This window comes from Crocuta crocuta, unplaced genomic scaffold (assembly GCF_008692635.1).
Source record: "Crocuta crocuta isolate KB4526 unplaced genomic scaffold, BGI_CrCroc_1.0 scaffold28, whole genome shotgun sequence".
Lineage (NCBI taxonomy): Eukaryota > Metazoa > Chordata > Mammalia > Carnivora > Hyaenidae > Crocuta > Crocuta crocuta.
Genome location: NW_027533256.1, coordinates 420,808 through 437,233, shown reverse-complemented (window position 1 = coordinate 437,233; position 16,426 = coordinate 420,808). Strand labels below are relative to the sequence as shown.

The window sequence follows — 16,426 nt, the reverse complement described above, 5'->3', positions numbered from 1 at the left end:
CAATTTAAAACAACAAATGTAGTCATTTCTATTGGATGCCACTGGCCTGAAGTTCACCCTCAGGCCACTGGATAGGGTGCTTGGTCCAAGGGAAGTACCTCTTGTGTTTTTGGTGGATGCTGAGCCTTCGTCCTGATGACCAGTTCTCCATGGACCCTTGGGCTTCATGTCTTTATTCCATTTCCCAGGGACCAACGGGGAGCTGTTGTGACACAGGTTTTGCAGATGCGGAGCCGGGAGACAGAGGTTTGTGGGAGCTCATACATTGCACATGGCCCCCAGTTTGCTAAAAAGGATATGGATTTGGTTGGAGGTGCAGGATCTTTGAACCAGATCCTACTCATGCTGTTCTGCTCTTGCCTGGACCGTTCTTTAGCCAGGACCGAGGTGTGTATTGCCACTGGCAGGGAGCAGCTGTCCACCCCTTCCCTCGCGTGAGGGCCCAACTCTGCACCTGGACCCAGAGGTGCCAAGGAGCAGGGGTGAGGTGGCTGTGCTTGTGGGAAACCACTGCCAAAGCATTTGGGCTACTGAAATGCAGGCAGCAGCAAAAGGCCCAATCAGTGCAGGCCTCTGACTCAGGCCCAGTCCCTGCATGGCATCTGCGTCCCTAGAGGTCTGGCATACAGCAGCCTCCCTGTCAGCCTTGGTGTCAAGGAGGGCCATCGTGGGGGTGTGTGACCGAGGTGGGGCTCCTCAGCAATTGGGTTAACGGAGGACTGCCTTTCCAGGGTCATTCAAGTGGAGATTTTGGAGAACTGGGTAGTTTCTCCCTTTACCAATGCAGAGCCCTGACTCTCTGTGTTGGGCTTCCATTTACCCAGCCTCCCGACTGGTACATATTCCCCTTCCCCTCTGCTTTAAGATTCTTCCCAACCACTGCTGAGGTTACTGCAGTTTTCATATACGTGTAATGAGTGGTTTTACCTGGGCTGCACATTGGAATTACCTGAGGAACTTTATTTTCTAAACCGTCTGAAAAATACTGATGCCTTGTCTTACATCCCAGAGATGCCGCTATCATTGCTCTTGGGTATAACTTGGTGAGCTGGGTTTTAAAAACTCTGAAGTTCTCCTTTTCACAAAGGAACGGATGCACCAAATGGACCTTTCTCAAAATGTGTCAGAATATATAGGGCATGGGGGTCCAGAGTGCTTGTTGAAAATGCAGATTTCTGAGTCATCTGTCAAGCCTTTGGAATAAGAATATTTAGAGAATTTAAACAAATGTTTAACAAAAACAGAATTTTTGACAAATAGCCCCAGTGGATCACAGGTACACTGTGCTGTCAACATCACTGTATTAAATTATTAACAACTTCATATGGATTTTTTTTGTTATCCCTTGTGCATTTTAAAAGGGCCAAGAAAGAAGGTTAATGCAACATTCAAAGGAAGTAATCTCTACTGAATCTCACTGTTAAATTTGGACTTCAAAAAAAATTTTCTGTTATTGGGGATGGGAGAGAGGGCTGCTTATGGTTTGGGAAACAAGTGGGATTAATGCATACCTTTTGTGTCCCCATTTTGGGAGGCATGGTTCTGCCATGAAAGCTATCCAAGAAAACCTTCCAGCCCTGATGCTTCTTCACCAAGAAAGCTGATGGAACCCCACAAAGTTCCACCAGGGGAAGGTTTGGCAGATGCTGACAGTCTCCCCACCTGAAGTTCAGTTGCCTTCAGTGAAGCATCAGATGAAGTTAGGGAATGCTGAGAGTTGGTGCCTTGTCTGCTTCTGAATGGCCTGATTTTTCAACAGAATAAATGGAAGGAAGGAAGGAAGGGAAGGAGGGAGAAGAGAAGGAAAAGAGAGGGAAAAAAAGGAAAGGAAAGAGAAACAAGGCTTTAAAAAACCCCCAGCCACCCTGTGTAGTTGAACTAGCATTTAAAACAAAATCTGGAATGGCAACTTAAAATGACAATTGTGATTGCTTCTGGAGAGAATGTGTCAAGCAGACATGCATTCTTACGAAGGTCAGCACAGAGCACACAGGGAAGCCAGATTAGTGGCAGAAGTTTCTGGCAGGGAGTGGAGCTTGAAGCGAGGGAGTTGGTCTACCTTTCCTCTGTCTGAGACACGTCTGGGGGAAATGGCCAGAAGCCTGATCTTTGGTTCTGTTGATTTTAGAAGCCTTGTGGGCAAATATCTGTTAAGGCTGCTTCTTTCCAACAATAAAGGAAATAATTTATCGATGAGCTCCTGTGTTCCTTATGTGGGACTTTTGGATTACTTTGTCTGGAAACAAGTCTTCTCAGCCACACGGTTACAAGTCTTAGTTGAAGCATGTCTTCAGAAATCTAAGCTTACATATTGGACATGGAGGCTTTAATAGTTTTATTAGCAGTAGTGGTATGTCTAAATTCATGAGATTCCTTTCTATGGAGAAGATTCATCAACTTAGTTAAAAACAGCACCAAAACATGTTGCTGGCATTATCGAGTGCATTGAACTAGAGTATGAAAATTATTTTGAATAATATTTCAAGGTAGAGTTCTGGCCAGTTATCTCCCTTTTGGAAGCCTTAAAAATTCGTAGATATTTTAAGGGAATTTTGTCCAAATAGCACATACCCAAAACAACCGATTTAAAATGTTTTTACACCCATCTTCAAAGAAGACAAAATGTCTTCAAAGGAGTGACTTTTTAATTTTTTCTGATGGTTTAAAGCAATGATTCTTAAACTATGGTCTCTGAACCAGCCACGTCATCCTCAGCTGAAAGATGTTACGGATGCAAATTCTCAGGGTCCCCCAGACTTAGTGAACTGGAATCTCTGGGATAGGGTTCAGCAATATGTGTGTGTGTTTTTATTTTTTATTTTTTTTATTTCTAGGAGAGAGAGAGAGAGAGACAGCAGAGCAGGGGAGGGTCAGAGAGAGAGGGAGTCACAGACTCTGAAACAGGCTCCAGGCCCTGAGCTGGCAGTCAGCACAGAGCCCGATGCGGGGCTCGAACCCACGAACCGCGAGATCATGACCTAAGCGAAAGTCGGAAGCTCAACCGACTAAGCCACCCAGGAGCCCCTGTGTGTGTGGTGTTTTTAAATAGAATTTATTGTCAACTTGGTTTCCAAACAACAGCCAGTGCTCATCCCAACAAGTGCCCTCCTCAATGCCTATCACCCATTTTCCCCTCTCCCCCACCCCCTATCAACCCTCAGTTGGTTCTCAGTGTTTAAGTCTCTTATGGTTTGTCTCCCTCCCTCTCTGCAACTTTTTTCCCTCTTCCCCTCTCCCCATGGTTTCTGTTAAGTTTCTCCTGATCCACATTATGAGTGAAAACATATGGTAATCTGTCTTTCTCTGCCTGACTTATTTTACTTAGCATAATAATACCCTCCAGTTCCATCCGTGTTGCTGCAAATGATCAGATTTCATTCTTTCTCATTACCAGGTGGTATTCCATTATATATATAAGCCACATCTTATCTATTCATCAGGTGATAGACATTCAGGCTCTTTCCATAATTTGGCTATTGTTGAAAGTGCTGCTATGAACATTGGGGTACATGTGCCCCTATGCATCAGCACTCCCGTATCCCTTGGGTAAATTCCTAGCAGTGCTAGCAATAGGTGTTTTAACATGCCCTGCAGATAATTCTGATACATACTTGTATTTGACAACCACTGTTCTGCTGCCGCATAAATGTCTCAAGAGGCTTTGATGCTGGGAGCCTCATCTCGGCATCTGCCATCCTGCTTTGCGCTAAAATGAAAACTAGAGTTCACATTAGATAAAGCAAATTTTACCATTGTCTCCTACTCTATACCCTGTGCCAGCTCGACCCTGAGCCTGCAGTGAACACTTGGCAATCACATGCAATGATGAATGAATGGATAGCCGTAGAACGTGCAGGACGTTCAGAGGAATGAGTTCTTGTGCAGAAAGATCTTATAATGGAGTGGACAGGGAGGGGATTTCAGTGATCAGGCTGGGGCAGTGCTGAAATGCGTGGTTGGATTATGGCAAGATCTCCCAAAACCCTGAGAAGGTGACGGTTCTCCCCAACATATAAATTGAAAACTTGGAAAACCCATACGAAGACTAAAGGACCCCGGCTCAATTCCGATTTCTCCTTCGTAACTCTGTCAATGCTCTTAAAAATAGGAAATAAAAAAGTCTTCCTATGTTTTCTGGCTCCTGCCTTATTGAAGATAGACTGTGTGCCTGGTCTGCGGGTAGAGAGACTGAAGTATGAAGGAGACCTGAACATCATACACATGCTCGTCCTCTTTTTTTTTTTTTAACTTTTTATTCATTTATTTTGAGAGAGAGAGAGAGCACACGCTAGAGAGGGGCAGAGAGAGAGAGAGAGAGAGAGAGAGAGAGAGAGAGAATCCCTAGCAAGCATGCAGAGCCCGATGCAGGGCTCAAACCCACGAACCATGACACCATGACCCAAGCTGAAACCAAGAGTCTGAAGCTTAACCAAGTTGAGCCACCCAGGCTCCTGCTCTTCCCCTTTTTAAATGGCCTTGACAAGACAATAAATGGCATTATATAGACCATTCTCTTTCTCCTCTTTTGTATTTAAACTAAGTGTGAGGCTGAGAGAGGCAGGAAAGCTATATTACCTGATCATGTTCCCATCCCTCCATCCCTAACATGTGCCCCATGGGAGGGGAACTTGTGGTTTTCTGACTGTTGGTGTCCGGTAAGCCAGAGCCCCAGGTATGCTGTGTGGCAGTATTAGCGTCTGATCATCACTGAGCCGCAGGGAGATACGTGAGATGTTGTAGAAATTAGGGCAGTAGCTGGGGCTGTGGTCCAACCTTTCTAAATTAGCAGCGATGCAGTGTTTGGTGGGGCATCCACCCCAATGCAGTACAACTGTAATGACATGTGGTGAGCTTTGTACCGCTGACCCTTGCCTTCTGATTTTCCATGCTGTTGGATTGGGAATTAGTGAGCATAAGGAATGCTATCTTGTGAAGATTTCNGGTAGCATCTCTGTAATAATATAATAGTATACTATATATATATTTATATATATCTATATATATATGGACACATATATGTATAATATAAATACATATATTTATAATAATATATTATATATTTATATATAATATATATAAATATAAGTTATATTTATTATATATATATATTTTGAATCTGAGGTGAGGGAAGGAGGGAGATATATCAGAAGTGGACAGGCTAGAACCTTCTCTTTGGAGACTTGGGTCTCAACCCACCATAAACCTTAGTAAAAGGGGCCTTGCTGGTTTCATTCTTACCTAGATGGCATTTGCCAAAGCCAGCCCCTTTGTTATGGTCAGCAAAAGAGGAAATGGAGTGTGGTGATTTTGAAACCAAGCACATGAACGTGAAACTTCATGGCCGAGCCCAGTGTGGGAAGGGTAACTGATTCTGAAGCCTGGTCAATGTTTTATTGTCGGTTGAATGGTTATTTATCATCTTTGGCCAATTCTCTTGATGCAGAGGGCCTTTGGTGGCATTGCTTTGTAGGGTGCATTGACAATCCTTTTTAAAACAGCACTCTAGTGGCAGTAACATTATTGTAAAAGATGGAAATTTTAGGATATTCTGGGGATGACTTTAAGGTCCTGCTAACCCACTAAGTGGCTGTGACTAAGTCAGTACTGCAGCTTGGCCTTGAGGTTTAGACCTTGGGGATTAAATGTCCTGTGTCTATTACATTATCTTCTAGAGGACATTGGTATATGTTTTAAAAGTGGTTTAAGCCAGAGGCACACATCCTTCCCTTCCCTTCCCTTCCCTTCCCTTCCCTTCCCTTCCCTTCCCTTCCCTTCCCTTCCCTTCCCTCCTGTCCCCTCCCCTCCCCTCCCCTTCCCTGGGAAAGGGTACATTCTTTTAAAACTCTCAGTCATATCTGGGACTTTAGCTATAGTTATCAAAAGACAAAGTTGGTTCTGGCTCTAGTCAGAAACCCTGATCCCTGAGAAATTCTTAGCCCCCTTTGGGTATCAGTACTAGATGAGGCTGGAAGTGGGAAGGGAGGGTAGGAACCCACGTAAATTCTCTGTGGCTAAATGAGATTAGATTCTGGAACTAAGGGAGAAATTCCAGCTTACTAAGGAATAAGAGCAAACATCCCAGAGAGGTAAGAGTCACATGTATATAGTATAAGTTTCTCAGAGGTACCCACCACCATTGAAAGGAGAGATATTAGTATCCGTCTGGAAAGATGATTGTGTTTGAATTTTGACATTTAAATATATTACTGGATTCTGCTTGCAGATTCTTAGAATTTTCCTTCTATTTTTTATTGTGATTAAATTCACGTAAGATTTGCACTTTTAGCAATCTGTAAGTGTACAATTCAGTAGCTTAAGTACATTCACAATGGTGTACAGCCATCACCACTATCCATTTCCAGAACTTTTTAATCAATCTACAGAAACTACATATTAAACAATAACTCCCTATTCCTTACCCCAGGCCCTTGCAGCTACCATTGTATTTTGTGTCTCCATGAACTTGACGACTCAAGGAGCTGCATGCAAGTGAGATCATGCAATAATGGTCCTATTGTGGCTGGCATAATTCACTTAGCAAAATATCTTTAAGGTTCACCCACGCTGTTGCATGTGTCAGATTTTTTTTCCTTTTCAAGGCTGGCTTTCTGTCGTACATATAGATCACGTTTTGTTTTTCTGTCATCGATCAGTGGACACTTGGGCTGCTTCCAGAGCTGTTATGAACTTGGGTATACAAGTATCTGTTTGAGTCCCTACATTCATTCCCATTTTTGGCTTTAATATAAGAATGGCAAGATTTGAGATCTAGGGCAAAGGTGGCCATAAATTTAGTCCTTGGTGATGGAAAGTGGCAACTGGTGACCTGATAGAGCTCCAGAAGTTTTCTAATCTTATGAAACTAATTAAATTAAAAACCCAGTTGGCCAGCCCCACACGCATTTAAGCCAGGACAATTTCCCCAAAAGCTCATTAGCTGCAAACTTGGGAGCTTCACCAGTAGTTGGAACTTTTTCCCCTAGATTTTTCAGTAATTAGACAGGAAAGGTCTCTCAAACTTTCGACCTCAAATGGAACATTTTATCTTGCTTGCCAGTGTGCCAGTTTAATGCTGTTGGTAAAAATGTGTGAAAATCAGCCTTTTAAGTTTTATGATGCAACGATATAAGATTTCAGTGTCATTAAAGCTCGATTCTCAGGAAGGTCACAGGTTTTAGGGAAAGTTTTCTGACTCTATGTTACAATGGCTTTCCATCATTTCGGTTTCTTGTTTCAGTTATAATAAGTTGAGACCTTCAGAGGAGCACATTTGAGCTCTTCTATATTTTTGCGTTTTGCAAAATGAAATGAACATGGTCAACAGAACCCAAGATGTCAGATAGTTGACAGCTTCACGACATTTGGGAAACACTGACCTGCAGAAGTTCACACAACTTGTGCTCTGGAGTTCTATCAACATGAGCCCCCGTAAGGGAAGAGATTGGCCACTGACTTATAATTAATGCCCCAGATTCTTCTTTGGGGGAAATAAAGAAGGATCCAGACCCTTTTTATCTATTCCATACTAACCAGATTCTTCTCTGCCCTCTACACAAAGCTCATTATTGTACTTAGTTTGTCTATATACCAGCAGATGTGTGCTTTAAAATAAAATGTTTCTTAGTAGCTTACATTAAGGAGCCCTGTTATTTTCCAAGGCTTTGGTTTTATCTACGGTCATTTTGAAATTACCTAATTTGCTCAGCATAACTATACCCTCAAGTTCCATCCACATTGCTACACATGGCCAGATTTCATTCTTTCTCATTGCCATGTAGTATTCCATTGTATAAATAAACCACATCTTCTTGATCCATCCGTCAGTTGATGGACACTTAGGCTCTTTCCATGATTTGGCTATTGTGGAGAGTGCTGCTATGAACATTGGGGTACATGTGCCCTATGCATCAGCACTCCTGTATCCCTTAAGTAAATTAGGCTGAGTGAAATAAGCAGAGAAGGAGAGATACCATATGTTTTCATGTACAGGTGGATTAGGAGAAACTTAACGGAGGACCATGGGGGAAGAGAAGGGGAATAATAGTTGGGGAGAGAGAGGGAGGGAAACCATGAGATACTGTTGAATGCTGAGAGCAAACTGAGGGCTGATGGGGGTGGGGGAGAGGGGAAGGGGGGTGATGGGCATGGAGGAGGGCACTTGTTGGGATGAGCACTGGGTGTTATATGGAAACCAACTTGACTACGAAGGGGAAAAAACTATGAAGGGGAAAAAAAAAGAAATTACCTAATTTGGAAATGGACAGAGGCACATTGCTAGGAATGTGGTTGGTTAATAAATGTTTAAATAGAGACCCAGTATTTGTGATTAGTTAGTAGAGTATAGGTTTATCTCTGTGTTTCTTACAGGGTGTATGTGCGTATACATATACACATGATACAGATATTCATGTATTACACACTTATATTTACATTGGTTTGTGTCTCACCTCCTTATGACATGTACTTCACTGTGTTTCCACATTCCTGGTCCTGTTCCTAATTTAAATTCTCACCTTCTTTATATAGCACTCCTGACATCTACCACCTTAATTGAACCTGTTATTTGCAAAGACATAGTGTCTGTCCATCTCGTCTCTCTATGTGGGTGGCTTGTTTCTTCATAGTCCAGGGACACCTGGACACTCTGGTCCTCTGTAGTCTCTTCCATCTTTGTGCAAAACCTTTTCTCTTGAGGCTCCTGCCGTGCAACTGAATCCTTGCCCTGTCTGCTCTCCATCGACCTACCCGCAGGCTTCTCTGCCGTTCAGGGTGGCTCCATCCCTGACCCGTCTCCCTGCCACAGCTCCAGGCCTTTTTTCTTGGTCTGTGCACATGATCCTCCTCTCTAGCCCGTGTGCATGCCATACCCTTCACCTCCTCAACCATGATGCTTCCCAGCCCCACTCCATTCCAGCCATGTGTCTCTTGGATCCTGCCTTCCCAGAAACCTATACTTCACATCCTTCTGGGGTTTGAAACTCCAAAGTCTCACTCTGTGAAGGTCCATGTCCTTGCAGCTCCCTTTTGCTTTCACTACGCCTGGTCTCCAAACTTATTCTCCTGGTTTTTTTCTCCAAATATACATTTATTTGATAAATATTGATCGAGATACTTTGCCAGCTTCTGGGAGCTTAGTGATGAGTAAAAATGGACAAATACCCTGTCTGCATAGAACTTGCACTCCAGCAGAGGAGAGAGAAGTTGATCAAGTGATTGCACACAACAAAAATGTAAAATTGTTGCTATGCTAAGTTCTGCAAAGTGTAGACTATGCTTATGGGGGAACTTCCAGCATTAAGTGACAGGAAAGTAGCAGCAGAACTGAGATCTGAAGGATGAAAAGTATATGGAGGGAGGTGAGACTGCCAGGAGGAAAGAAATGCTTCCAGTGCAAAGGCCCTGTGGTAGTTGGGAGTAGGGAAGCGCACATGGTGTATAAGAAGAACTGAAATTTCCGTTAATTGGAATTTAGTACAGAGGAAAGAGTCCAGAGTTTTCAGGGTCTTTAACCTGTGTTAGGGACTTTTTTTTTCTTCATACCAAAAGCCATGGAAGTCATTTGAAGCAATTTAAGGAGGGAAGGCCCTCTCTAACTTGTATCTTGTGTCCTAAAAATGCAGTCCATTCTATAGTGAGTATGGTTTTAAAAGTTGCATTTTTGGAAGCACCAGATTTAAATGCCCCCAAAGGCATGGACATTTTCCCTAGGCTTCCTTACATTTGAATAAAATGTAGTTTCCTCTTATCTGGAAGCCCTATGTATTTTATAATTCTAAATAGTGACTACTGAAAGCACTTTTTTCTTTTCCCTTTCTTTCATCTTGAATACATCTATACTTAAACTGTTGTTTGGAGTCTTGGCTTTCAGTGAATCAATTTGCCGCAGTTTTTTTGTAAGCACTTCATAAGTCAAAAGTATAGTGCCAGAATGTTATTTTGGAAACTTGGGGGACATTTGGACATTTAAATGGCACTGTCAAAATATTGGTTTTATATTTTACAAATCTTTTGTTATGTAGGATGACAAAAATACCTTTCTTGGTAGCAAGATTATATCTTCTATTGAGAGTGGTTTAAGGGTGAGGAAAACATTACTGGCCAGATTGAGAAGAAAAAAAAAAATCCTTCTTTTTTACCCTTAAGAAAACACAGATAGTCAGAGTGTGGGTTTCTCTCACATACAGAAACATAGACTTTTCAAAGAATCACATGAGCAGGAGGAGAGGGGACTGGGTGAGCCCACCCCTCAATTCCATGTAGCAATAACAGAAAGAGACACACAGTCAGGAGAGAGCTAGTCCGTGGCCCCTCCAGATTTTGTTGTAGTTTTGTGAGATGACAGGCTGCATGAGCGATTGATTGTGCTACTGGAAACACAAAACTATGAATCTAAGTGTCCATGGTATTCCCACTTGTGATTATCTGAAAGAGACATGCCCCTCTGACACAGATTAGTGACATATATAACAGCCATCAGGCTGAATATCACCTATGTGCAAATGGCATCCCATTGGCATAGAAGAGCACTGCCTTTTCAAGCCAAACGTTTATAGTTCTTTTGCTGTGTGTCATAACCTGGTAAGGTCCTGAACCGATAATCATATGTTCCAATTCCCCATTTCACAGATTGGGAAGCTGAGTCCTGGAGATGTCCAGGGATGTGCTTAAGAGCATACTGCTTACTGGCAGAGTCAGGATTCAAACCCAGGCAAGCCCGCTGATGGGAGGTCTATGCCCTCTGCGCCACGAGTCTGCTGCCAGCCCACCTGGCACCTGTCCTTTGCCATGACAGGTGGAGCTGGGGTGTCGGACATTCCCTTTCTTCTCCTTTGGTTTTCCATTCTCCCCTTCGCCTTCCACTTTGGGTGTTTGTGATGGCAGTTCTGTTCCTTCTGCATCCTCTCCCTCTTTGGACATCCCAGAAGTGTTGGTTTATTTCTGTGGCATTTACCAAAGCCACAGGGGACTCCTGAGTAAATTAAACTTCTGGATTCCATGCTTGTTGTGGGCAAAGACCAAGCCTGACTTTGCTCTTTAAGTTTTCTATTTCCTTCTCTCTCCCTCCGGGCTTTGCACCTAGGAGTCCAATAAATGTTTGTCCGAGCTGTTAAATTCACCGGACCAAACATTTTAATTTGGATGTTGGAATGATGTTATCATGCATCAACAAAACGTCCCCTCGTTGCTTTGCCTTGAGAGTTCTCAGGTCTATTGTTTTTATATAGTGAATTTTATTGTATATAAATTATACCTCAATAAAAAAAGTGATGTGCCCTAGGGATTCTATATGGAAAATGGTCCATTTTCAGAGACGTGGCGGCTGCCAGTAGCTGGTGAGGCCCCAATCAAACACGCAGAATCATTAATTAGGGTCATTTGTTAGGCTGTGAGGTGAGCAGAATGTCTAAAACCTCCCCAGGAGAGAAATGATTCATCCCCCTCTCTGTACTTTTCCGAGTACTTCTAACACGATCCTCAAAGCCTGCAGGCCTCATACATATGTCCTAATGGGCTAATTGTTAAGGCGACATTTGTAAATTAATCCCTGACTTGAGCTAAGTGGTTTCCCCTAATGGCTTTAATTCAGTGACTCCCATTCTTGGCCATACATCAGATTCACTGGAGGAACTTGTGAAAAATAGAGGTGCCCAGCTTCCCCTCTCCCCAGCTCGCCATCCTCTGCTTCCAGGACAGGATGAGGGCACCTGGGTTTTTTGTTTTGTTTTATTTTGTATAGTTTTAGAAATGCTACTCGAGTGTGATGATTGTGGTGGTAGCCGCCTTTATGAGTCTCTGCTCCAATCAGTGTCTGGAGGCCCTCGCAGACTGTGTCGCTGGAAGCACATGAGGGTCCAACTCAACAACTTGGAACCAGTTTCTAGAACAGGCAACGTGCCTAGGAGCCCACCTTCCTGACTCATTCATTCTGTGTCTGCCTCCCTGGGACTGTCCTTTCCTTGACGAGCTCCAGTGACCTGAGGGGGGCTATTCTGTGCGTTGCTATCCTGTTTCCCGTTTCTATGAGCTTTTGAAAAATGTGGAATATCTTCAGGGCCTGCTGGAATGTGAATCATGAAAATATCTGTGAATGCCCCCTCTCTGTTCTCCATTTATCATCAGCCTCCTGGTGCCAAGTGTTAGGGGCAGACTTTTTCTTTTAAATGCTCTGTCTCGGTGTCTCTGGGTGTCTGTGTTCCTGGCATTCTTCTGTGCAAACACATGTCATGTTTGATCTTGAAGTTTTGAAAATCAATGACATAAGAGCACCATTGTTTCCGTTACATTTGTCAAATCGCTTTTGTTTTTAGGTATCTGGCACTCTGTAAATATCACACCGCACTTTGTATTGGCACACAGCATGTGGGTATTTTCAGTAAACCTGAAATTATCATCCCAAGGGAACCAAGATGATTTGGTGAACCCAGTCTGGGAAAGCTAGAAAGCCTCTGGAAAGATCGGCACACAGTGTGCCCTCAGAGGGGATGCTCACCCTGTCCCATGTGTCACACCGTGCTTACAAGATCTTGTTTGCGACGGTGCTTTGTAAAGTGCATGCTTATTTTTTTTAATATTTTTTTTAATGTTTTGTTTATTTCTGAGAGAGAGAGAGAGACAGCGTGAGCAGGGGAGGGTCAGAGAGAGAGGGAGTCACAGAATCCGAAGACAAGCTCCAGGCTCTGAGCTGTCAGCACAGACCCCGACGCGGGGCTCAAACCCACGAACCGCGAGATCATGACCCAAGCTGCAGTCGGACGATCAACCGACTGAGCCACCCAGGCGCCCCAAGTGCATGCTTATTATACTGTGTCTTCCATGGCCTGGCTGCTGGAGGGCTGGTGTTTTTCTGTCTCTGGTACTTTGCCTTTCTTGGCTTCATCTTACCAGGTCCCTTAGGCTTCAATGTCCCTGAGACCATCAAGGTACATGGAAGGACTCCCAGTGGCCTCCCCCTTACTGAAGGGATATTAGAGTAGCTGTTACATGTAGGAAGAAGGGACTCTTTGAGGACAAAAAGCATATTGAGACAGAAGCCCCTGTTATTCCTGCCCATCCCTAACTTCTCCCATTTATGTCTGCACCCAGTCAATCTCTTAATGCATATTGACTATACCCATGCCATCCGACTGAGCACGGATTGCATAATAGCACAACATTCATCTATGTAAAGATTACTCTACAGTGGAGTGTATCTCATGACTCAAAGGGGACTTCTTTCATGTTTCCTAGGGCCTTAGGAGATGTGAAATAAACACTTCAGATAATTATTTGGGGGTGCTCTGTAACATAACCATTTAGGCAAAAGAATCTGATCAGTTTGTGTCGTTAGACTGAATTTTTTTTCATATTTAAACAGAGTTCTCAGACAAGGGGCGATTTGTCAGAGAGGGAGAGGTAAGAGATGAAGAGAGCGAGAGAGAACTAGTCCTCTGCAGGGCCCCATAGAAGACGAAGCTTTGTTGGATCCCTATGTTCATGGCCTGATCCAAAGGGCTGATTCACTTTCTGCAGCACCTGGATCCAGGTTGACGATGTAATCAAGTTTGACATGATAAAAAGCCATGTGGCAAGTTTAAAAATCACATGCACTGTTGCCTTAATACTGAGAAGCAAGTGCCCCCCTCCCCATTAATTGTTTTATTCCTGGAGGCAGGTGGGTGGAAGAGTTTGGACACCTTGTACCTCCTCAGGAAAAAGCCTTCCGGCTGAACATGTTGACCCAGGAATAGGTGCACCCATCAGCAGCTTCAGTTCTTGGGAGCTTTGGAGGTCATTTTCGTCCTGGATTTCTTCCCTCCCTTACCCTATCGCAGAGATGCCACTATTTGAATTTGCATCTTAAGAAGATAGCAGGAGTCCTCTCCTCCTGTCACTGGCTGATTTGCTTAAATAAGCTGCACATTATTCCCTGTCACAGAGGCCGAGCGAAGGCAGCTGGGACAAATTAGTGTCAGCCACTTTGTCTGGCCCCCCCAATGCTGGGAAACCCTGGCTGTTGCTGGACAGCTTAGATTTTGAGCTTATTTCATAATGATGTAGATGCCATTTGCAAGGGCTTCCATCCTTTTTCCTCTCCTCTCCCCTCTGTCCCTGCCCTCCCTGCCCTCCCCTTACGGCCTGTATAGACAGCTCTGACCAAAGCTCAGCATTCACACACACACACATACACACACACACACACACACACACACAGCCCAGCTGACAGAGATTAGTCTTGGGTCAGCTGTTTATGAATGAAGAAGAGGTCCTTTCCCTGTGTCCTGGCCACGCCCCTTCTCTTTGCAGCATTTTGAGAATGAGGTCGGGACGGGGATCTAACTGCTTGTGTCTCAGAAATAGCAACACAGATCAAAATTAATCTTAAGCTATTTGTTTTGCTGCCTCATTCAGATAATAGAGGGAAAAGCTGAGGCTTGTTTATGCTTTCGTTTGTTTTTGTGCATAACTTTGCAAAGAATGAATGAGTGTGTGTGAGGGAGAGTCTAGGGTTAGCCCATCGGGGGATTAGCACCAGGTAGAAGGTACTTGCTAGCAGACAGCAGGGTTTCCTTGGATTCAGCTGCAGCATAGTTTAGTTTTTGAGACAAAATGGGAGAATAAAATAAGCCCCAGTGGTGTACTGTTTTACCACTTCCCTTTGTAAGGATAATTTGTCAGGTGCTATGAGGCTGCATCTTCCTTCCACAGTGTCCGGCAGTTTGTAACTGTCAGTGTTAACTGTGTGGTCCTCTCTCCATCCCAGGAGCTCCATGGAGTTCTGCAGTGTTTTGAATGAATACCTTATGCAGATTTCGCTTCCTATTGGCGACTTTGGTTTACACACACAATACAGCTATGTGTGCAACACAATACAGCTATGTGTGCATGATCCTCTCTCTCTCTCTCTCTCTCTCTCTCTCACACACACACACACAGAGCTTGACCATGCCCAGCCATTACATAAATTGGGATTCATTTCTGTTCACCAGCCAATGCCACAGTGATGTCAATATGCAGATAGTATGATGAGGCTGACACTTCTCTCCATCTATAGTACCTTTAGGATATTAGTGTGTCTAAAAGCTATCTGTTGAGCTCTGGCACTGTGTGTGGTGGTGGTGGTGTTTACTTTTGTTTTCAATCTTAATTATTGGCTCTCCATGTCTGTAGTTTTGAGTATCTATTAAGTTGTCCTACTGGTCTCCTCTGTGAAAGACTAAATAAACTAGGAGGTGGAGTAGGGACAGAAGTGTCGGTATCAGCCTCCCTGCTACATGTGCAATGGATGGACTTCAGTGTGACAAGTATCCTTTGAAGGAGATGCCAAACTGTCTTTCATATCAGTGGCAGTTAATTTTGAGTGCCGAGTGTAAAGATGAACAAGGATTCTTGTGTAGCTGGCCCAATGTATTACCTAATTTGGCTTCCTGCACTTGAACTATTTCCAGAATACTGAGAAGTGTTTAACCACACACACACACACACACACACACGTACCCACATTGTGTGTACACACATTTGTACAAGCAGCAAATTTATGTTTTTCAAATCGATGTTTCTCGTGTGGAGACAGGAAGTAAGTCAGGGGTTGCACAGGGCTGGGGATAGGGATGGGGATTAACTGGTCTCGGACATGACCGTGACCCATGGACATGAGGGCTCTTACCAGGATGATGAAAGTGTTCTGGTACTAGAAGATCATAGCGATGGCTGTACCGCTTGGTCAATTTACTTGAAGTCATTGATTGAATTGTATACTTAAAATGGGTGAATTTTATGGTATGTAAGTTATATCTGGGCAGAGCTGCGAACAATGGGTATTCCCGTATCTGACTCCTCTGGGCCCAGGTTACACATAATGTGACCAGCTGTATCACCCCGAATTTTCACTCACTCTTTTCCCATTGGAGTGTGCTGACTTCATTGCAGAGAAGCTGGGCCCTGTAATCACAGGGCTAGAAGAGACCCAAAGCCGTAGATACAAGAGTCTACCCTGACCCCTGTCGGCCAGCAATGAGGTTGCTGCCCGCTGCAAGGTGCGGAGTCAGCATCAGGGTGTNGAGGGGCTGAGATTCCCAAGCAGGCCCCAGAAAGCAGTTGGAACCCTTCTTCCCAGGTGCTGCCGCACATGCGTCCAAAAAAACCCCCGAAGCATCCCAGTGTCGGCTCAGAAGTGATGGCATTTTCCTCTTCTTTTGCAGGTTGTCTTAGTCTTTGCTCTCAGCATTGGTGCCCTTGTAATATACTTCATAGATTCGTCAAAGTGAGTATTCAAATACGTTGTCTTGCCCCCTTTCCTAAAAATAACTGTGAGCCTCTACATTGATCAATTGATTGACTTAAACACCAAAATTTGCAAGAGTCTTTTGAATGTGGAAGGATTTCAGAGGACAGTGGGACTACTCTGTGCTAGTTTTCTGAATGGGAAAATAAGCTCTCACAAGGAAGG

At 43.9% G+C, this 16,426-nt stretch overlaps 1 protein-coding gene across 4 annotated transcripts in view; it reads left to right on the top strand.

Moving 5' to 3' along the window:
- KCNMA1 (potassium calcium-activated channel subfamily M alpha 1) overlaps positions 1–16,426 on the top strand; it is a 738,944-nt gene that overhangs the window by 351,134 nt on the left and 371,384 nt on the right. For all 4 annotated transcript variants that reach the window (XM_077746494.1, XM_077746498.1, XM_077746497.1 and 1 more), the window contains exon 3: positions 16,179–16,240. In XM_077746494.1, the coding sequence (XP_077602620.1) occupies positions 16,179–16,240 (62 nt within the window). The remainder of the gene's footprint in view (positions 1–16,178; positions 16,241–16,426) is intronic.